Raw genomic sequence first — 24,070 nt, 5'->3', positions numbered from 1 at the left:
GACCTGGAGGCTACTTGATCTCCTTCTCACTGAGAACAGAGAAGTCCCAAGGAGGAGGTGATGACACAGCAACCAGCAATATCCAAACCAGATGCTCATATGCAACTGTGTTAGTAGGTGATGGACTATCGTGGCGTAGATTTGGCCCATGGAGCAAAAGCTGCAACGTATGCGGTCTTCAGACCAAGGTAGAGCTCCCAGCTGGGCTTCAGGAAGACACAACACTCAACAACGTGAAGTTCTGCTGCAAATGGGTGCTTGCTCTGTCAGCATCACTGCCTACACATCCCATATACCACAGTAGATGAAACATCAGTAAATCTTGGGTTTGGATTTATACTGGGACATGCCTGTGATGTTTTGACTGCTTGCAGGTTGCTGTATTGGCCAATGCTGCTGCTGCTGTCTTCTGCAGCTACCACTATGTTAGCATAGCTTGCCATAGTTATCAAAGTGTATTATGTTCACAAGAATCATCCTATCATGTAACTGCTGGTATACCGCTGTGAAAATGCTCAATCTGTGACAACTGCTCAGAGCTGAGGAACAGATTTCTGATTTTTTTTTTTCCTCTGACTGTTAAGTTTCTTTCAGCTTGCTCTGCTCACTTTCGTCTTGTATAAAATAGTCTTTGATCTGTTGATCATGACAGACAGGGCAGAATGATTATTAGTTTGAGTATTCTTGAGGTTTATGACCAGAAAGAAAATGAAAAGTGAGAGCTAAACAGGGTGAAACAGAAATTTGGGCGGGCTCGTGACAAACATGAAACGTTTGGTATCATTGCCATGCCTAACTTTAATTGCCTCAATACTTCTTCATGTTTTTAATAAGCAATCTGTTAGTACATACCTGAGCTCCTGCCTTAGGAAACATGGTCATAAAAAGTGTGCTTACACTGGGCATCCCCTTGAGTGTGGCTATGGTGCCCTGGGGTGGGTGATATTTTCTCAGACCTCCCTTGTTGCTGATTTGTAGAGTGCTCCACTGGCTCACATAGCTAGTAACGCAAAACTCATGGGACTTGGTATTTTATTTGTTGCTTCTGGGCTTCATAGTCTAAATAGAATGGGGAGAATAGAAACTAAGACTGAACTCTGTGTCATTCCTCCATTTTTTATGCTCCAATTTGCTGTATAATCTTGAAGTTAGCACCTTGTCCTGATGGGCTAGATATAAAGAACGTATTCTCGATTTGCGGAAATATCATGCCTGGAGATCATTATTGCGCCCTAGTGGCTGAGCTACCGAGCCTTTCTGGCAAGACTTCGAGAAGACTTATTGCCTCTCTTTTAGGAAGCATAGTTATTGTTATCCCCTCAAAGCAATGCATTATGCAGCTTTGTTTACTTGAAACAACCTAAGGGCATGGTGTTGTAATTCTCTAGGTGACTGGTTGGGCTGTGGGAGTCTGGACACAACCACATGGAGCAGCACAGAGCTGATGGATGTGCCAGTTCACATCTGCTTAGCACAAAGACAGCAGCCATCACCACTCTGGCTTTTCACCTATGTGAAATTCTCTTCCTTTCACTTCCCTAAACCCCCCTAGAATAATAACTATTTTCTTGTAAGAAATATGCTATATATTAGGCAAAAGAATAGAACAAACATGATACATACTTTGGTTAAAAGGGTTTAGATTAAAAAAATCAGGAGTTTGCTTTTGAGTAAATCACTGGTCTGTCTGACTGTACTGTCTCTGGTGGCAGTGCTCAATAGCTAACACTTGCTGTAATAAAAAGTTTCTCTGAGTCAGGGAAGTACATGAGTATGAGTTTTATTGGCCAAGCCAACAGCTATCGTTGGATGTTTGGTGATGTTGTGCAATGCTAGCCTTTGGAGCACGCGGTGATTTCTCATAAAACTTGTGTCATTTTTCCTCGCAGTCCCCATTTTTGTCAACACAGGAGTTTTCCAAGTGATGGATGATGAGTGGAGAAGCCAGCCATAAAGAACTCAGGACTGATTGCATCTACTGTAACCAGGTGGAGAATAAGAAGTTTCTTTTGGCTCTGTTCGTACTGTACAGGGTATGATTTCCCATCTTCTTCTTCCTGAGGTGCAGTTGGGGTAAACTGATGCATGTCCAATGTTGTCATTCAAAGTTACTTCAAGTGAAATGCTTACCAAAGCCTCAATGGTGCAAGAAGAAATATTAGAAAGATTCCTGGATTTGAATAATTTTATTTTTTAAAAAATAATATGAAACTTTCCAGCCAGACCTTCTGCTGCAAATTTGCATAGCTCTGATTTATTTAATCTCAAGATCTGATTTATTTCTTAACCTTTAAAGCTGGTTTTTTTTGTTTTTTTTGGGGTTTTTGTGTGTTTTTTTTTTAATAATTTGTTATTTTTAAGTGATCCTTTAACTGCTTTCTGTCCTCCTTTTGACTGCAGACATTTTAGGCATGCAACAGTTTTTTAAAAAAAATGCTTATTTTGCAAACCCAGCCCAGTCAGCAGTTGAAATACAAGGGATTACTAGCCTCAAGGAAGCATTTTGTAACTTCCATCTCCATTTGAGAATTTCTGAAAAAATCCTTATTTGTCATATATTCAGCTCTCTGTAAACATTCAAATCCCTCAGCTCTAGTGCTTAGTAGAAAAGAACATCACAAACTCAAAATGCTGAAGTAGCAACCTTTTTTTAACAAGCTGAACTAAACTCAATTAAAACTAAATTCTGATGCTTTCACAGCTAACTGGGGTTAACAGTGACCACACAGAAATTTACCTTCCAAAATGACTGTGTTTCCAAACCCCACACATGGACATATCTTAATTTGCATCTAATTGCTTGACTTCAATTTTCTTATGAGATAGGAATCATTTCAGCTTGCAAACTGACCATCTACTATAATTAGTGAGGTGATGTTTGAGGACGTAATATTAAAAATAGCTGCACTGACCTAAACAAAATAGGCTTCATCCAATGAAAGTGAACAGGAATTGTGGTGACATTTTCTACATCATCTTCCAAAGCTGGGGGTATCCCTTTGCTCAGGCAGAGACACCTCCATGCACTTCACCGAAGTCTTAGAGGGCCAGCTACTGGTCACCTTCCACCAGAGCAAGTAGGACAAGCAATAATCATCAAGTGTTTCGTATTACAGTGTTGTATGACCAGTGTCACCAGCAAATAAGTGTCCTCCAGGTAAAGCTGGTTTCTAAGAGAGGCCATTATCGCTGATGTGCCTAAAAGAAAGAATTAATTTTCTTTTGAGAGATTTGTTCAAGAAGCAATGCCTCTTTTCTTTTGTGTATGTATGTGTGCAGACAACTGAAAAACTTAAATTTTGTGTTGCACGCTTCTTCTCCAGAGGGTAGGCCAAGCTGGAAGACTGAACATCTGCTTCTTCTCTGCAAATTAATGATTTAGTTAAATTCTGAGGTTGCACTGGGGGAAGAATTATTCATGTTGTCAGCAAACCTGACCTTTTATGCTTCTTTGTTGTGCTGGGCATAACATGAAGCTATGTTACATAGCTTCATATCACTATGTGAGTAGACACTCCAAATGAGAGCTGTTCCAAGAAATGTTTGGAAAACATAATACCACCTCCTCTTCACATACTTTCTCACATCTTTATAAGCAACTTAAAAATCAAATGGGAATGATTTTGTCATCTGAATACTGATGTAATACTTCCAGCTGGGCCTCCTTTGGTAGTCCACTTGCAAAACGTGTCATATACAGAAAAGATGGGGTGGGACTGCAGTTTAGAAGCTCGAGCTGAGCAGGGCTCAGCCATTTACTGCACTCAGGGTGGAGGAATCAAACTTCTTCAACTCATACAAAGGTATAAGAATATCACCAAAGTATGCTGGAAGTGATGTGGCTGAAATGGTGTGTAGCTGGAAACCATGAGTAGCTACAACTGCACAACTTAAAAAAGTCACCGTGTGTCCTTGGCCCACCTAGGAGTCAGGAACATGTTGCCAAAGAATTGCCAGCCAGTTCCTGTGGGATGACTATGGGACCAGTGGTAAGACCAAAGACCAAGCAAGAATTATCCCTGTGTCTACTGATAACGTGGCAATATTGGGGCTGGAGTATGAGTAGGCTTAGGGAAGGCAAAGAGGAGTTTTCTACCCATCTGTGCATATGTGGCGCAGATCTCAGGGAGTCTGGCAGAAGCAGCAGGTCTGGAGCTTTCCAGAAGTGCTTTTAAAACCCAGTACTATTGAATAAGGCTGAACCAGATCCAGAACAAAACTGCTGTTAGTGGTGCTCCAGTGAACCAAGGTTTGAGACTGCTTCTAGAAAACTGACCTCAGAAATCATAGTCTTTATGGCTGCATTGTTCCCACTGCATGAGGAAAATACATATTCCATCCATCACACATGTTCTGAAGCTTAAGTTATTAGTTTTTGTGAGATGCAGAGAAAACATCTGAAGATGCTTTAGCTACCTATGATTGTTAATGCTATATATGATGAAGTGCACCATGCGGCTCATGCTCAATCTGTCATAGTTAACTTTGCTAGCCCTTAAAACCAAACCTAATTAACTAGCATGATTACCAGGGAGGAAACAACTGAAAACATCTGTTTTAGAATGTTCTGAGTGTAAGCATTTGGAGATGTTGAGCATGCTACAGAATATGAGCAACAGACAATACTAACCTATGGGTCATGAAAAGAAAAACAGCAGGTCTTTGGAGAGGTGATTCATGAAGGATTGAATTCTGGATTCCATCCATGAGCCTGAAGGTCCACCCTTGTCCCACAGGGCTGTGTATCTATGGTATTGTTCTTGAATCCTAACCTGTTGTCTGAGAGGTTGTTGCATGGTTTGTACCTGCCTGCTTTGTCTCCATCTCTGCAGAAATGGAGCCTACCTGAGGTGGTCCAGGTTCTAGCAAGTCATGATAGAAACTGTTGCCCTGGCAGGAAAAGGGGGTAGAAGGTACCTCCCTGGCTCACTGAAAGCTGGGGAGGATAAATGAGCTGCGTGGCAGTTCAGAAATGCAATTAAGCAGCAAGGTGGCAACACCGAGTGTATAGAAAACATATTTCTCTTGAGCAGATAGTGTGGAAGGTTTCTTAGAGACTTTTGGTTTTGGTGCATGTTTCTTGCGCTTTCCATATCCTACCAGAGCAAAACTTGGTAGACCTCCATCACCTCACAGCACCTTACCCCACAGACTGACTCTGTGTGGCTTGCTCTGGTTTGATGGCTTCTGAAACAGTTCAGCTAGGTGATGACATTTGCTGCACTAACAACTTTGCCTCTCCAGCAAAGAGTAAAAGCTATTTCTTTTTGATCACTCAAAATCAATTCAACGGCAGCAATGGGGTCGTGGTAGTTTGGAGCATTTGTTAATGAACATGAACTATCACAATGGACATCAATGTCCTTTTTAGTGGCTGTGTAGCAAAGAAAACAAGTGAAGGTGCTGCAAGAATGCTTGCATGAGCTTATTCACTCAGTTTGCAGAAAACACTTTCAGAAGGAATATGACAGTATGAAAAGTTAGGTTACTGCATGAGTCTTTTCAGGATCAGGCTCTGAACAGATCTGAGAGATCCCCGTTGTGTTTCTGCTCATCTCTTTCTCATGGGGAGCATTCTGCAGCTGTTTTGTGAATGACTTAAAAGTGCAAGACAAAAATGTACATGACTGATAAAACCCAGAAAGGGCCACTCATACCCTAAAGAACAGTGTTTCTCCATGCTATCAAAAAATATTTTAACCCACTGCACTTTTTCAAGTAGTACAATTAGTTTAAAAAATTAATCCCCCAATCTGATGTTGTGTCTAAAATCCTTGCTCCAGCAAGGATTGTTGTTTCAATCCTTGCTCCAGCATGGTTTTTTTAATGTGAGTGAACTTTTTATGGTGAGATAACCAGAAGTAACTTAGAAAGCAGCTTCCCTTCTCAGCTTTTGTCAATATTGTGATTATCAAATAAGACCAGCTCTATTATTTCTGGTTTATTGCTGTAGCATACACAACACAGCTGGGAGCACTGTCAATGGGAAAACATGAAATATGTTCTAAAAGCTGATTTGATGATCTTATTTGCTGAGGAGAAAAGATAAAAATAAATTCTGACTCCTGCCAGCTACGGTGTTTGTGCTTCACTGCAACAGCAACTTCTGTGTGCTTACCAGGAAAAGCAGGGTCAAGGGGACAAAGCCCTTCTTAATTTCAAAGGAGACTTTCACCTCAGGAAAAGTAGTAACTAAGTGAAGAAAATGCCACTTCTATTTCTAGGTGTTTGCAAACACCTAGAAAAAGCTGGGAACACTTCAGTGTTTTACGAAAAGACATAACTGTGTGTGTCCTCTGGGACACACTGAAATCGGTGAAGTTACACTTGTATAAAATAGGGGATAAGTGAGAAAGACATAAACTTAGGAAATCATTACTGTGTGATCTACTGAAAAATTTTCTTTCAAGTCTAGCCAAATGACTGCAACTTTCCATGTGAGATTATAACACCTATGCTATGGTGCTAAGTAGTTATCCAGCTGTACCTGCTGAGTCTCACTCCTATTAGAGTTGTAAGAAAGCCACTGGTGTCCTCCCAGACTTTAAAACCCAGTTGAGAGTGGATCAATGAGTTTTATTGGAGGTGGCTCACCTTGAATGAGATACAGTGTCACACTCTTGCTTGTTAAACAGGCTTTTATACAAGTGTTATGGTTTCCATAGAAACTTAACTAAATCTTTCCTCAGCATAATCCCAAAGGCTTTCACAGACCTGGAAAATATGTGGTGAATAGTTAAATCACTTTTTATGCTGACAAAAAGAATGCCACAGTTGTCACCCAGTCACGTTTCTCGTACCGAGCAAAATAAGTCTAAATCCCACATCGCAGAATTGCCCTGCAGCATTCAGACATTTTCTGGGATTCCATTTCCCTGCAAGTTAAGTTTTATAAACCTCTAATGAAAACTTGAAAAACTGCGTAAGCTGTAGATGGGAAAGACCTTACTCATTTGTCTTCCCAAAAGCACATTGGTGAGCGCAAAATGCCCAAGAACGGGAACAGTAATCATGCTGATGAACTCTTTCCCAAGTCTATATTGTTTCCAGTTCTGCATTTTCTAGTGTTCTTCGTGTTGAGTTTTAGATGTTTCCCTTCATTGTTGGGCCTCCCAGCATGTAACAGGGGTTTGCCAGGCAGCAGAGTTTCCCTCAACAGTTAGTCTAGTATCTTCTTGTGTAATTTCACCCCACTTAATGGTTTAGGAATCTGTTCGCCTTTCTAGGTCATGGCTGAAGAAATTTCTTGATGCTGTTCTATAACAGAGATGGGGCTGATCTGTACTAGTTCTTTAGTAGTTTGTGGGCATTTTAATGCTTTTGGCTAAAAGAAAGGCAGGCAATAAAAGGCAATAAGCTTGATCACTGGGCCCAGACTGTTAGCTCCTCCTTGTGTGAGTTTTCCCAGCCATCTTCTTTTTTTTTTCCCTCTTTTTTTTAGTGTTATATACTTGGATAATATAAAAGAGGTTTTGGACTGTTAGTGGTCTGCAAATTCTATTTTTTCAGTACTGAGGTGTGCTGGTTTCATGCCAGCTGAATAGCCAAAAGAAAGAAAACCAAACCCAAGTTATCTTTGTGCTCCCCTAGCTCATTTGTAGCCTTTGTGATACCGACGTGTTCAGAGAGATCCTTTATGAAAAGCTTCTCACCTCTTTACCTCCCCAGTCAGTTCTTCTGTCTCCTGCTTTTTGTCACTACAAATTAAAGTTCCTGTATAATTTTCCTGGCATTGCTAATACGGTGCACAGAAGTCTGATTCTGGATGGGTAACTGGAAGCATTTTACATCTTTTTTTTCCCACCATTAGAGCACAAAAACACTAGTGATCTCATCTAAACAGATTTGAGTAGAATTTTAGGGCAAAGATTTGCTGCATCACTGTTGCTGGATGCATTAAGAAAAAATTCTGTATTTTGAAGCTGATTTAGCAAGGCAGTTTGACTGAACTTTGAGATCCTGAGCCATGGGTCATGAAGCATTCTTTCTTTCCTGATACTTCTGTATGGATTTTTTTTATTGAACCCCTGCATATTCAGTAACTAAGCTGTCAAAAGAAGGCTTCAAATGCAGAGTTTGTACACACCAGAGTTTTCACAGATGGTCTGCAAATATATAAGGCCAAGAAATGTTGAGCTTGAGGCTGTCAGTAGCAAGAAGCATGTAGCAACTTTCTTTGCTCAGGCAAATTGCGTCTTATGGATAAAAACTGAGTTAAAAATAGGGAAAATCCACAGCATAAAATACTGGAAAAAAATTTCCAAGTACTGTGTGTGAGAATAGTGGATTTTAGAAAACAGGTCAGGCTGTGATGTGGGACCCCTGATCTGTCTCCCAGCTCCTGGCAGCGGTCAAGGTGTTGTGTTGGTGCTGACTCCTGTGGTGGACTGCGGGTCCACGTTGTACCAGAAGGATCTCTGGGAATATCGTTTCTCTGGGTTTGTGCACTCAGACCAGGTAACATGCTCACTGGAGACTGCATCACCCTTCACTCACCCTTTTGGAGGCTCGTGGGAGGCACCTGGAGGAAGAAGTCCCTCTCCCATGAGACATGAGTAGGGGAAACAAAAGTGAGATGGTTGTGCACTGTTTTAAAAGCCCATCCATATTCAGCTGGGTTCTATTTCTCGTAGGAGATATATGCAGGTACTTCTGTCGGGGTGTGTGTGGAAATTCTAGCAGCATTCAAGTGCCTTCTGCCTGCTCTAACAGTCTGCTAGAAATTGAGGATCCTTTATTTGATGAAGCCAGCCACAATTCCCCCAAACCCTCAAGTTATAATGACCCCTTCCAGCCACCTCCAGTGTACTGAAGAGCTACTTGATGATTGTCTCTGTCAAGTGTTTCTTTGGCATAGAAAGTAAAGTGACCCGTAGCCACATTGAGAGCCAGTGGTGACACTAGCAAGGGGATGCGGCGGAGGCTGACATAGAAAAGCCTGGGGCTGCAAGGAGCAGAAAGGAGTGAGTGTCCAGTGTGGAAGCGGAGCCTTGTCCTGCAAGGGCAGGAGCAAGGTTTGAGCAGGGCATAGTGATCAAGCAGGGAAATACAAAACATAGAGGAGGTGGGAAAGGGCTGCATTTGTGCAGAAGCTGCATCCATGTAAATGTGTTTTCAGTCCAGCTCCCTTGTGCTAGGGGATGGCTGCTGTGATGTGGGGGTCTGTGGGGTGCTGTGGCTGGATCCTGAGGCTGATGGTACAGGCACAGGCACAGTCATGGGGAAGGAACTTGAAAAGCCTTCTGGTATCTACTCAGGGAGGCGTTTGGGACAACTCACCATCTCTGAGCCATAGAGTCCGTCTCCATTTTCATGGACCATGTTCCTGATCCACTGATCATTTCTGCGCTCTAAGTGGTCATCCTTATTGCTCTCCAATGTCATTCAAAGGGAGGGAAATATTCTTTGACTTTCAGTTAAATACTTTGATTTCTGGTATCTTAAGAAAGCCTCTTCTGCCGTGGTTCTTCTGCCACACTGACCTCAGGCTGTTCTCCTGGTGCTCAAATTGCTGTTGGTGCCTCCTGGCTCAGTCTCATGTTCAGCCACCAGACCAGACTAATCGGCTGGAGGAAGCAGCCTGTTCTTCCATCACATTGTGTATTATTGTATCATTGCTAGTCTGGAGGTTTGAGGTATTTTCAGCTTTGAGGAGGAGCACAACTTTGGCCAGGTGTTCAGGCCTGCTAGAAGTCAATGATAAGAAGATAGGGAATCTTTTTATTTGAAATCAGGCCAGACATTATTATTATTATTATTGTTATTGTTATTTCATTTTTATTATCATCACCATTATCATTATTATCATTATTATCATCATTATTATTATTATTCATTGCAGTGAGAAGAGCATTTAACTGACACAGGATCAGGCTGTGGCTGTACTTTTCTGAATGTCCGTAAACAGACCAGCTACAGGGCTGCTCCCATTACTGCTCTATCTCTCTATAGCAGCACCTAGGGAACACTAATTATTTGCCGTCCCGTCTTGCTATTTTGGATACAAGAAGTGCAATTAGTTGTGTGTTAGATAAAATAAATGCCACATGAGGTAGATGCTGTTTCACAGGGGCTGCAGTGCAGGTGGGCATCAGGGGGTCCATTAATGGCTGGGTGGGTCAGGGGAGGAGGGTCTGGGGGCTTTAAGGAAGGGGAGGTTTGGACTGCATGAGGGATGAAGCGTGAGTGCGGCACCTAAATAAAACCTGCTGTTCTCATTCAATAACAGAATGACTTGTCTGTTTATAGCGAAGCCTCACAATGGACTTCAAGTGCCATGACAATGTTAGAGGGCCCATAACCCTCTATCGTGACTGAACTCTGCCACCAAAAATGCCTTATTTTCCTGCAAAAGTTTGCTCTTCTGTTTATTTGTACTTATGGAAAAAAACCCAAATCCCTCGTGTTTTACCTCAAGTTTTCCTTGTTTAGCTTTCTTCTACTACTTCTTGACTTGAGGCTCTGAATAACTGCTTTGCTTCTGAGACGATGTATATTTTTCTATGTGTATTGTTATCTTGCAGGTATATGCCGTCTGTTATTATTGATCCTCTTATTGCCAATACAAATATAACTCCTTCAGTGTCTATATGATTTATTATTCTGTATATGAAGCCGTAAGAGATATGTGGACTTGATTTCTCTTGACCTTGAATTTTAAAAATAGTTAATTTTTTTTAAACAACATTTTAAGCAACTCTAAAGCACACAAACTAACAGTTCAGTGCATGCAAAAATATTGTGACACCTATCAATAGCCAACACCTATCAATACCAATCTAGAGGTGGAAGTATGATCCCATGAATTCAGAATTTTTACCCAATCTGTATGGACTGGGTCATAAAAGTTGAGCCTGGAAATAAGCATTTCCTTCTGCAATGATGGAGAGGGTCCTCTTGAGCAGACAGCCCAGTGCTTCTTAGAAAACGTAGGGACCAGGCTGAGATGAGGATGACTTATCAAGGACTTGTATTTAACCCTGCCTCATGTTTTACTCTATTCAGGAATGTGAGCAGAGTGAGCTGAAACTCTACAAAATGCAGACAAAACTATTATGATTCATCTAATTAGCACTGTATAAAGTTCTTTTTTTTCTGAAGTTTTAAATATATGCTGCTACTGCAATTCAGTTAAGCAACTGAGTATAGGCTTAACATAGGTGCATGAATAGCCTGTCACTTTCAACACTTAAACATGAGCAGGTACATTATTAGAACAGGGATGGATTTGCTTGCTGAAATCATTTATTATAAATTGCAGCTATCTAAACTGCAGTGCCTTCAGATGGAATACACCTGAGTGAATATGGACACCTGTAAACTGTAGTCCATGTGCTCATGAGTGCAATGTCCTTGTCTTCTGCTTCTGTTACAGGAACAGCATCTGAGATTTAGCAATAACCTAACTCTGTTCTTTCCCTGTTTAAAGAGTAAAATGCAGTTTTCCCAGCTTGGTGTTAGGTGATATATTCCAGTCAGAGAGAGAGAAATCTCCCAAGGAGCAGATTTGGGGCTGCTGGCTGTGGATGTCCCGTGGGCGTTGATGGGAACTGATGGCTTGGTCACAGCCCTCCAGACACCGGGTGCTTACTGTGCATGCCGTCGCTGCCGCGGAACAGATGGTCTAGTCAACAGCAAGGAGCCAGGCGGGTATCAGAGACGGACACAAACCTCCCAGACTCCGCATACAGCTCCACTTCATGTGGGAACACGGAGCAGTTGTCAGCTCTCATTATGTCTCTGTGAGTGAACTTGATGCCTTCCCAGCTCGGCTGAAGCCAGACTGGCTGGTGGAGACCCAAGGAGTGGCAGCCACTCTGGGCACCCTCTGCTTCCACAGGGGAAAATCGCTGCCGGCTCGCTGGCTGTCCTGCATGCTTTCCTTGGGGCAGAGCAGAGAGTCAGGGAGAAGGGCTATCCCTTTTGTGCTCCTGGCACCGGAACAGAAGGAGAGGGGTGAGCAGTCCTTGTTAGAGCTGCCCTCCTTCATCCCAGGGGTGACAACTAGCCCATCAGGAGGACTGAGCTGCAGCTTGGAGTTGCTGCAGAAATCATCAGGGGACTTAGCTGGGCTGGAGAAGGGACACGGACACTGTCTTGAAGCTAAACCAGATGGACAAGCAGCTGTGAGACAAGCTATTTTTTCATGTCCTTATGTTTACCTCCAAGTATAAGAGTTACTGCCTTAAACTTTGGGGTTTTAATTAATTAATTTTAACTGTAGTTAAGATACCTTAATGTTAGAAAGTCCCAGGCAGGCTGGCAGTTGGTACTGGTTTGCTCTGACAAGGCCAGGGTCCCTAGGAGCTGGCTGGGATCTCTGCAGGGACAATCTATGCATCTCTGCCATGATCATGCTCCAGCCAAGGTTCTGAGCCACCAGCTGAAGGGGCTGGTGGTGGAGCTAAGCCCATCACACAGCATCAGGTGGGATGGACAGAAACCGTCCCTTGAGGCAAGACTCCAAGCCCTGTGTTGCATGGAAGGAGGGATGGCAAAGAGCAGTCCCTGAGCAAGTGGAGGGTGGGGACAACTGTGTAAGCCATTGCAACAGGAAAGAGGCTCCTTCACCACCTGCAGAGATGCAGGACCTCTACAGGTGAGATAGAAGACTGTGTTGGGGGAGGTTTCTGGGCTGATTGAGCCTGATTCATAATCTGGAGCCAGGAAGCTCTGCATGGCAGTTGTGGAGACGCTTTCCTGTTGGTGACAGAAGCACCCTTGGCCTGCCAGGCTAGGTGTCTCAGGAGGTAGGCTGCTTGAACAAGGCTGTGATACGGGTTGTACTAAACAGACTGACAAGATTCATCCAGCCCTCAAACTACTACCCCTTTCCTGTTCATCCACATGGACACTAGTGATTCTTCTGAGAAGACCTTCAGTATATCAAGAGTAGCTACAGGGCCTTGGTGGTAAGGGCCAAGGCCATGAGTGCCCAGGAGAGGTTCTCCCCAGTCCTGCTGAGGGATGGAAGAGGCTCATGTCAAAGTGGTTCCAGCCTGTGGGTCAAGTTTTGGTTAGGCAGCAGGTATCCAAGACAGGGCTTAAGCTCTGATAACATTTTTGAGGAATGAGGACAGCAGAGGGAAAGACAGGATACATCTGACAAAGTGGTACAAGAACTGTACCAAGGGGCTTGCTAACCTATTAAGTAGGGCTTTATACTGGGATGCCACGGTACGGTGACCAAAGCCCAAAGAGAGGTGAAGGAAACCTTGTATTTATCTCCATTAATTCACCTAAATCTGCATGTTAACTTTGTGCACAGCAGCACAGCAGGCTTTTTGGGATAACACAGGGTGCAAAGCTGCAAAGGCAGCACAAGAAAACTCTTCCCAGAGCTGCCTGCTAGCAGTGGTACAAACTGCTGTGTTCCCAGTTAGCTCCTCTCCTCCGACTGAGCCAGGGCCAGCTGTGCTGAATTCCCTATTATACTGGGAAGTGAAGGGGCTAAGAATAGTAGGTAGACTTATCTTGAAATACATAAAATACTTTTTCCTTCAGTCTTATTTTTTTTTAAATGTGCAAAAGCATGCAGAAAGCTTGGAAACTTTTTGCCTTTGCAGTACCTGGCTAAGTACATGTGTATCTTACAGCTCCACACGGTGACTAACTAACAGCTGGGCTGTCACTTGTGTTGGCACACAGCAATCATCCTGAAGACTCAAGGCTCTGAAGGAGAGAGTAAAGGAGGTACAAGGTGAGTGAGCACAGGGATGGCATGTCTCAAACTCCAGCGATGGGTAAATGATACCATTTCTGTGAGCACTTAAAAGGACTGGGAATGTACTAAGCAGTGGTTCTTTTGTAGATCGCCTGGAGGTGAGTCTCAGGGTTTATAGGAGTAAAAACGCTGTAGGGAATCTCTGCTGAAATTGACACAGCACTTGGTGCCCTCATGGTGATTGACAGAAAGAGGCTGAGGAGTCTTTCTGCTTAATAAGTCCAGAGAAAGTATCCAAGCTTTAAAGCATCCCCAAACCAAGCTCTAACCCAAAGCTGGCCCTTGGCTCACAGGCAGGCAGCAGAGAGGCACTCGGTGCCAAACCAAAAGCTGGTCATTAAAGCAATATTCACTTCAAGCCACAACATGGTAAATAGTCATCTAGACTGCTGGTATATAGTTCTGAACATCTCTTTCCCAAGATGTTGGACTTCTAGGGGCCTTTTCCCTTTAATATAAGCAGAGATTGGATTTCTTTGTGGTTGTCATTGCTACAAAGAAGGAAAGTATACATCCTTAGCACTCTGGAAGTACTTGATATGTAATATGTGCCCCAGTGTCTAAGGGTTTTAAGGAAGCTGGAAAGTGCTGCAGGCAGTGACAAGTCTATTTTGGTCTCAGCAGTAGGGACAGTGATCTTGCTTTCTAAGGTGGATTAAGAATTTCCCTTGTTGCTCCACTTCACATGCGAAGGTCCTGACCAGCACTCCTCGCTATATCTTGAATGTCCCTGCAGTCCTATGACCTGGGAGAGCTGGTGGCATTTCTCACCTCCAGATGAGATGACATGTCTTCTGGTTTTGGCCGTTCAGATCAGCCAAAGGATAAGACCCAACTTGCAGCTTACCCTGATTAATAGCTTTTTTCCTAGGACATAGCTCTATAACTCAGGGCAGAGTCAGTGGCATTTGCATCTTGGTCTGCATGCCTCTGGTCTTTAGTAAGGATTTAACTTCTGCTTATGGAGTTTTAAAATGCTTTTTCCTTTTTCTAATATCCCAGGAGGTGGCAGGTCCTTGCAGTGATGCTAGAGAAGCACTTTCTTTCTGCTGAGCTCTCTGTTCCTTGTTTAATTTGGATATTTATCCCATATGACAGTGACTGCTCTTACTTAGCACTGTCTAGAACAAATTAGAGGAAGGGTTCATAAGGCCATGTCCCTGAGACATACTTTTCATCAGATGCCTCACAAAGCCACCAGAGCCCCTGGTTGTGGCCTGCATTTACCTGTGTTCAGAGGGCATGCTGGCAGGCAGTGCAGTTTCGCCAAGCTGGTGCTTCCCGCTAGGTACAGCAGAGAGCCTGGGTCTCCATATCGCTGCCCGTTTGCTGCTGCTCCTGCAGCATCACTGCCAGTGTTGAAACCAAGGACACAGCTTCCAGGACTAATGGAAATAGGACACTTGTCATGCTTCTATATGAAATATACTCTAAAATTAAATTGCATCATTGTATTACTCCTCTTTATTTATCTCAAGAAGCTTAGTCCCTCAAAGAACAATTATGACTGCATATTATAAATACCTCAGACTGTTTGCAAAGAGCATGAGTAGCCAGGGAGGTTAAACTACAATTGCCTGTTCACTCCTGTTATGCCTGCAGGAGGATTCAGGTTTTATGCCATAATTTCTTCTACTGATTAGATGGATACCATCAAACAAATTACCTCACTTCCCCCCATCTCCTGTCCATGTTTTTCCTGTATTGACTCTAGGCTATTTGAGATCAGGATGGTTTCTGACAGTGGGAGCATATATAAAGTTGCCTTCGAGATACCTGCAGCTCACCGAGATGTAGCCAGGTTAGCTTCATATTAGGTAAGTCCAGTGCTGCCAGGAGCAAAGCCACAGCAGCAGGAGGCTCATCCGAAGTGACAAGCATTTCAGAAGCTCATGCCACCTCAGATGCTCTTCCCCTCAGCCCACCTCCAAAGCTGGGCCAGTGCTTGGTGCTCTAGCCCATGCCAGGTGGGAATATTGACTGCTAGAATATTTGACATATCAACAGCCAGTTGGGCTAAAGCAGACAAGCTCGACTAGAGAGCTTCAGGATTCATTTCACCTAACCATAGCCACATACAAGTTAATTAATAGGATAGAATAGGATAGGATAGAATAGAATAGAATAGAATAGGATAGAATAGAATAGAATAGAATAGGATAGAATAGAATAGAATAGGATAGAATAGAATAGAATAGGATAGAATAGGATAGAATAGAATAGGATAGAATAGAATAGAATAGAATAGAATAGGATAGAATAGAATAGAATAGAATAGGATAGGATAGAATAGAATAGAATAGAATAGTTCAGTTGGAAGAGACCTACAATGATTATCTAGTCCAACTGCAAATGATTCCTAGCTAAAGTGTCTAGATTTCTTTCTCCTTCATCAAGGCATCATTACCTCCATGTGATGGTTCAGTCTCACTACCTTTGACACTGTCTCCTGTGTTTACAGATGGAGCCCAGACTGCTTGCCTGGCTTTCAAGTGCATACAGATAGCAAAGAAAAATGAAAACCTATGTGGATATTTGTCCCTTAGTACGGTTCTGGCTTCCCTGGAGCTTCCGAGTACTGCTCCAATTCTAGCATAGAGCAGTGGCTTTGGTATATATATCTGCCAGCTCAGTGTCCGTGCCAAAATACTGCTTTCTCTGGGTCAGATATTTGTCGAATTCTGCTCTAATGTCAGGATAGGATTTCTAATTGTCATTGACATTTTCAATAAGCATATAAATTAACTACTCTGAACATGATCTCAATAGGTGTGAAGCTGCCATTGTGCAGTGGAGGTGACTCATCATGCACTTATGGGACAGTATTTTTCTTTGAGTGTTTCACCCTTGTGCACTTATTTGTCCTGCCAGGGAGACTAAGGGAATTTTAATGATTATTTTGCAGCTGCCTTTTATTTTGATACAAAGAGAATTTTTTATCACAGGCCATATACTTGAAGGTGTCTGTTGCTCTTTGCCTGTTTTCCTTCCATGGTTATTCCTTCAAGGACAGCTGGAGGCAGGTAATATATTAATATTTATTATGTCAAGAATGAGAGTGATTGCAGTGTTGACAACTCACCTACAGCTGTATTAGATATGGCAAACACTTCTTTCCTCTTGTTATGGACATTTCTGTGTTTGTATTTTCCCCAATGTTTTCTCTGCAATTAATTAATAAATGACTTGTTTTTTAAAAAGTCTAACTCTTGACTTTGTTGAGGATAAAGGAAAGGAAGAAGATCCTTTTTGTCTTTTTCCAAGACATCAATAAGAATTTAATGTAAAGAGATATGCTGGAAAGGTGCCATGGGTTGCAAGGTGATGTAATAGCTGACATCTCAGCATGGAACTTGGAGTACGTCAGTTTCTGCTTTAACTTGTTATATGGTCAAGGGCTAATGACTTTGACTCAGGCCCTTGCTAACATTCAGGTGCCTACCTTTCACCAGCAGAAATGCAATGGAGGAAGTGTGCGAGTGCTCCAGGCTCACCATGTGTCAGTTTGCAGTGCTTCTGTCTATTACAGTCTTGGAAGAAAGAACCTAAGGGTTGTTCTTGTCAGAGAGCAATTTCTGCATCCATGCAGGCATGGGGTGGGGACAGGGAAGGGAGCCTGTCTTGGCAGAGGGCTAGAGTCGCAAAGCTAATTGGCTTACATTTGTTGATGGCAGTTTTCAGACTTTCGGCACTGGGAGTCAAGAAAGCCTATCTCCTGACCACCAAAAGCTAGTTGTAATGGCAAAACTTTGTGTGATTGTCCAGATCTGATTCCCTTTGCTCTTCACTCCTGCTCCCTTTCTTTTCAATCCTGTAGTTTGACTGGCATTAAGCTAGTTATTCACTGGCACTGAATTCTCAGGACTGACCTTTGAAACTGAAACTTCAATGTGATAAATGTGAAACAAGTGAGATAGGTCAGTCATGCCCCTCAGAGCTGGGAGATGGTTTTGATAGGCAGCCTGGGAGTCAGGTAACACTTGCTATGTCTTTACAACCATGATAGAAGGTTTTCTCTCTCTTTAATGGAAATGTATGGTTTTGATGAATCTGAATGTCATGTATGACACATAAACAGATTATATCGATCAGATAACAACCTGCAGTATGCATGCATGACCATTCCCTTCCTCCTGCCCCACCAGGATGGAAGGATATGCACAGAAAACACAGAATTCTTTGGATCTGTGTGTGAATTCTGGATTGGATAATGGGAGCTAAAATAGTGAAGTTCTTGAGCTGTTGCATGACTGGGACATATTTTCTTTATATGATGACTGCTGAGATGGGGATGACACATATCACAGTTGCAGTCTGCAGCATTGCTTTGCTTTTGATAGAGCAGACCAGCTGCACTGACTTCCAAATGTTCTCTCCTTTGACCTTACAAATAAGCCAGAAGATTTGTAATTATTAACTATAACTTATTTCTCATTCAGAGTAAGAATTGTAATATTATATTCCTTAATAACTGCATTATATTCCCTTTTACTTTTAGACTTTCAGCAGTGGTTTGATGACTAAATTTATCTTTGTAGATTTCCCTATGGAAGGATCCCAGCTAAATTCAAGATTAGTTGCCTGGGAGACCAAGTGATGCAATTCAAAATGCAATGTTGTGTAGACTAGTTGCATGCTGCCTAGTATATGCCCAACTTTCTTCACGGAAGACCTAGATTCAGAAGTTTCTGGATGCTTCCTGCTCTTACACTTGTTTTTTCCAATGGGATAGGAAGCTTTAGTTGTATATCAAGTATCATCTGTTTGTTTAGTGTCTTGTCTTTAAGGAAGATGATGTTTTCTCCCAGTACTGTTTTTTTTGTGTGTTTATGATTTTAATAGACACCTTCAGCAGTGTTATCAACTGCTTTTCTAAATGTTCACATGAAGATTTTCAGTGCTGGGTACCATTGGAGCCAATGAGAGTGGCAGCTTTGAAAAAAATACCTCCTTAACACATTAACTGGACTAACCAGTTAAGTAGTATTACTTGATTCTTACTAATGTCCAGAAACATGAATAAGATCCATGTCACATTGCCTGGTAAAGACACAGGTACTGCCTGTCTTGACGAACTTATTGTCAACAGGTAAAACAAAAATGCATCACAGTTATTTGGCTAACATGAATTACGGATCAGCAGGAGAGTTGGGATAAAGATAAAGATCCTTTGAGCTCCATGGTCTTCTCCTTCCACTCTGCCTATCTGCCTTTTCTGCAAGTAGATGTAGAATTACCTGGTTTGAGATATTTCCTCCTTTTCCGTTATTGTCTATAAACCATTTCAGGTCATTCAAATGTGTTGCTGCAAAGGAGAAGAAGCCTCCTGAAAATCGGCCTTCCCTGCTGGAGCATGTCTGTGATGTGTTGACTCTGCCAGGTTGTTGCCTCCACCCCTACACGCTGGCAGTTTGGAGAGAGGAGCATTGGATGCCTGATGCAAACAGCTGTCTCATTGTGCACTGATTCATTTGTCAGCAGTGACTCTGACTACTAGAGCACAACTGTGACCTATGAGCTGCCTTGTGAACATGTAAACACTGGCTGTTTAAATTGAAAGGAGATAAGCAGCAAATATCTAACTTTCCAGCCCAGAGTGAAGTTCCTTTCTATTGTGCTTCCAGCTGGGGCTGGGGGATCATGACAGAGGGTGTACAAACAGTGTGCAAACAGAGCATGCTTCAAAATCCCTGCCTGTCTTGAAATGGTTTGCTTTGTTTTATCTGATGACACAAAACACATGACAGACACTGACAATTGACATGGCACGTAACCCTTGCAAGCAGCAATCCTGCCAGGCTCACCAGTTAAACAATACCTAGGGAAGTATTGCAACAATTTCCCCTGAATATTGGCCACAAACATGCTTTTTATTGCTGGTAGCTGCAGGGTCATTTTATGGGTCTATATTTAGAGGACTGGGAAATTCTGTCCCAACTAAAAGCCAAGCTTAGTACAATCTAGTAACTCTTCTCAGGAAATACACTCCTTTAGGTTCTATTTCTTTTTGGATTTTACTTCTGTTTATTGTATTAGGTGAAAACAAACAACAGCTTTTTATTTCTGTTTGTGCATCCACCTGCCCTTTACACGGTGTCTGAGTGATGCAGGAGACTGGGTTGTGTTGTCCCCACCTGGCTGAGAAGCTCCAGTGCTACTAAGGTACAGTCACAACAAGAACACATAATAAAGAACGTATGCAGGATGCAGTTGTGTGCCTAGGGTGAAACATGAAATCAAATAGGGCATCAGCTGATGAAACCATCAATCCAATTCAGCAGCTGCTTCTGACTGCTGGTGGTGACATGTTGCAGATCACTATCACCGCCTGGCTACCAGTACAGAGCTCCTTTGCAGAAAGGTGCTATGAAATGAGCCTGTAAGATATGACTGAAGGAAAAAGGTTGAAGGAATGCAAATTGTATGGAAATGCCTGATTTAGACATGATGGAGCCAGATAAGGACTAAGCGAGGATTTTATACACTGTGCTCTGCGCACAGGTCTGCAAAATGCACCATTGCTTACCTCTCATTCATATGCAGAACGTTTTGCTGTGCTGCACTTCTCAGCCCTTTTCCCCTTAAATGAAGATCTTGCTTCCCTTCTGGCTGTTCCAGCTGAAAACACTAGCAAGGGAGACCTGCATAAACACTCGGTATCCACTGTCAGTCTCCACTGCAGGTGATGCTGATGCGATCCCAAGCAGTGTTAGGAGCTGGGCAGCTGTTCGGAGCAACCTGGAGCACTTGAGTCTGCTGAGGAAAAAAACGTTTTCCCTTGTCCTGTGCAGGACTGGGCCGTGAGGCTGGCCACGAGGCCAAAAGCATGGTCAGCCCACATGGCTGAGGTAGTTGCAGGTGCCTGGAGCAGGCCTGGGAAAGCCTGGTGGGTTTTTGCTATGTGGGGAGTCCTGTCTACCTCCTGGGTGCTGGAGCATGCAGAAAGGCAAGGTCATGTAGATGCTGTCGAGCAGGCAGGGTGGCCTGGGGTTCTTCCCACAAGGTCCCACTGAGAAAAAACCCTTGCTGGGATGCTGCAGGAGCAGAGAGGATTTGCAGGCAACCAGCATCTAATTGCCATTCAGGTTGTTCCTGAAGGAAAGATGGAAGGGAGGTGGTGGTGCTTTGGATTACTTCTCAGCTGAGCAGGGCCAAGGTTTTCACACCAAACCCGCAGGACAGGGGACTGCAGCCTAGAAAGCAGGCACTGAAAAAGGATTATGGTGACACAAGGGTCCAGTGTCAGCCCCCTCTGAGACACTTTGAGAAAAGTATTTTCTGCATGCCTCAGGAGAGGGTAACAAGTAAGACTGGGCCGATGATTCTATCTCTGTATGCAAGGCATTGGGAGACCACACTGAAGGACCTGGAAATGGTTCAGGGGAGGGATTTAGGTGACTAGAAGCAGACATCCATATGTATTTGAGGCCAGGCTCTCCTGCTTTCCTTTTAGTCGCTGGAGGTGCTTTTGGGGACTGACACATTGCATTCTAATGTGAGCTTTTTAAAGGATGTAGGCTGGAAGCACAGAAAAGACCCCAAAAAAGGAGGTAATGTTTAGAGGAAACACTGAAATGCATGATCTTCAAAGGTTTCAGTATGTTCAGGCTACCAGAAATAAAACTGAAACATCATTTGATTGCAACCTGGAAAACCTTGACAGGAAGAAAATATCAGTTAGCAAATGACTCGTTAAGCTCAGGGCAGAGGAAGATACAATGAAATCCAGTGGTTGGATGCTTAAGATGGAAAATTTGAGTAAGGAAAAGTAAGGCACTAATATTAACTCAGCACTATTAGATCAGGCAGTCAGGGAAGAAGTAGGCTCTCCACCTCCTGAGGGCTCCCAACAACAGGAGGACTCTTCTTTGGAAGACTCTGGTCAAACACAGATTGTTAGGCTCAAGGAGGAACTCAAGAATATCACGTAGTAGCTGTGACACCTGCAGTGAAGTGAGGGAACCTGCTGTTCCCTAAGGGGCTTAAACTCTCTGGATCAATGAGTGAAACTACTAGGATCTCATTTCGTCTTGCAGCAGTCATCGATTCCCCAATTTAGACAAGTGCATCAAGCTGAGGGTCATGCAGAAAATCTGGTTAGGTACACTGTCGCTCCACTGAGCTGGACACCTACGGGAGTTGCAGAAATGCAAAATCTAGTTATTAAATTAAATCAGTCCCACTGAGGTGTTAATAGACAGACTGGTTCGGTTTTTCAGAAGGAAGACTTGCTGTCAGAGCTGCCATTTTCCAGTAAAAATAACAAACATGTGGTAAGTACGCCTTTTACAAACACCCATTCAACAAATACCTGCTCATATCAAGAACTAGTCTGAATAAAACATGCAGAAAATAGGACAGCCTAATCAGAGGTAGGCTGGAATCAAGGTCACCATACCATATTCCAGGTATATAAAACAACTATTCTCTGGGACATGAATACAACATGTTTTTGGCATGCAGCTGATGCAGGTGATGCTGGCGTACCACAAACATCAGTACCCCATTTGTGGTACCTCCCTTGCACCTGCCTGCTGTCCTCCACCCTGCAACTCTCTGTGCTGAGGTCTGTGCCAGGCAAAGGCAGGGATACTTCCTTGCCCACACCTTGTGAGAGAGGTCGGCAGGGATTTACAGGTGAACACGGGAGCACTCTCAGCATTTGAGACCTTGCATTTGCATTCTCAGCTTCACGCCATCATTAACCTGTACCCGAGTCAAATAAACTAGTTTCAACTTTATGCCAGTGGTCCCTCTGCAATACAAATCCAGGTAAGGACTTAAGTTAACTGTGCAAAGAGACAAATCCATGCATTCAGACAGTCATTTGATGCTTGCCTTAGTTTTCCCATTGACAAGATGTATGCAATAGTTTAAATATAAAAACAAATATAAAAATTTGTAGGGCCATAGTGAAGAAACCCTTTTGAAGTCTGACATTCTCCAGAGAAAAGCTAAGTTTTGTTTATTTTCTAAAGAAAATCAGCCAAGGATTTTGGCTGACCAAAGTGGTAAGTTCAGAAAATAAACTGCCAGTGTTACGCTGAACTGGTCTATTAGTATGGATGCCAAGAGGCACTGTGCTCATCATTTGCACAGAGAATGAATGATTTCACATGCTAATGCCCTCTCTCCATCAGTGTCCTACAAACGGAGTCATAACAGAATCTTGCAGTCTTGCTTGGATGCTTGCAGTTGTGTAAGGATCACAGCAGAAATCCACACTAACTCCTCATCCTTGCCACCTGTGAAGACGTGGTGTTTAAAAAAGGACCCCGAACCACCTCTGAGCACAGCAGCCTCTGGAAGATGCAGCATCTTGATGTTGAATGGTATTGTTTCCAAATGGGTTCGTGTCCATTTGAAAGAGCATTTAAAAAAGACAGAACAGTTCCTCTGTAATTACAGCTACACCAGCTTAATTTACAAACTCCTGTAGATCTGTTGTCACATGGTAATAGTGGTATTTAATCATGCTTCTGATATCAGATTTCTACTGCTTTGATCCAGTTGTTGCATTTCATCGCTAATTTCATCCTAAGCACCCTTGCTGTTTCAGAGGTGTAGAAAGGAAAAATTTCTCTCCAACTTGACTGCTTGGCAATGCACTGTGATGCAGGTTTCATTCTCCTGTGAGAGTGAAATGGTTGTGTCAAAAGCTTTGTGTTTTCCAACAGCTGTGTGTTTCAGAAGATGATAAAGAAATGTATTTTAGGGAATGCTGAGGGGAGGAGAGGAGAGGAGAGGAGAGGAGAGGAGAGGAGAGGAGAGGAGAGGAGAGGAGAGGAGAGGAGAGGTGAGGCGAGGCGGGGAGGGGAGGGGAGGGGAGGGGAGGGGAGGGGAGGGGAGGGGAGGGGAGGGGAGGAAGAAGTCACGGAAGCCACTTTAATTGACAACTGCTCAGGAACTTGTGCTCCTCATACAATGCTGAGCCTTGGCTATACAAAAATGTAGACTCCTTGTCCCCACTGATCCAGAAGAGAGTTTGTCATTCTTAGATACCCTTGGGAATCTGTGCCCAAAAGTCTGATTTAAGAAAAAAAAAAAAGAAAAACAAGAAAAAACCTCAGCTTTCTTTCACATCACAGTTTGCCCATGGGGGAACCACCAGATGCACTTTGAGAGTAACAGAGGGCGGGCAGATCTCTCAGTGCTAAGTGAGAGCCATAAGTCAACCACATCTGGTTTTGATGCTGTAGTTATTCAACACGTGCTTCAAATTCTTCATCAATTTCCCCCAAATAGAACAAATTTAAATCTCTAAAACTACAGCCCTAAACATGTTTGTTTCAAAATAAACAACTACCATCACAACTTAAAGTTGGTCTCCCTCCTGTGAGCAACAAT

At 43.0% G+C, this 24,070-nt stretch overlaps 1 protein-coding gene across 1 annotated transcript in view; it reads left to right on the top strand.

Annotated features, from left to right (window-relative positions):
- Positions 1-21,033, top strand: part of LOC308059564 (vitelline membrane outer layer protein 1-like) — a 28,203-nt gene extending 7,170 nt beyond the window's left edge. The window contains 1 exon segment of the mRNA XM_080377105.1: positions 3-21,033. Within this exon segment, the coding sequence (XP_080233231.1) occupies positions 3-308 (306 nt within the window). The 3' untranslated portion in view covers positions 309-21,033.
- Positions 21,034-24,070: the final 3,037 nt, after the last annotated feature.

This window comes from Falco punctatus (genome assembly GCF_963210335.1).
Source record: "Falco punctatus genome assembly, chromosome: 2".
NCBI classification, from domain to species: domain Eukaryota; kingdom Metazoa; phylum Chordata; class Aves; order Falconiformes; family Falconidae; genus Falco; species Falco punctatus.
The sequence above is the reverse complement of the archived record's forward strand: the minus strand, read 5'-3'. Positions and strand labels throughout refer to the sequence as shown.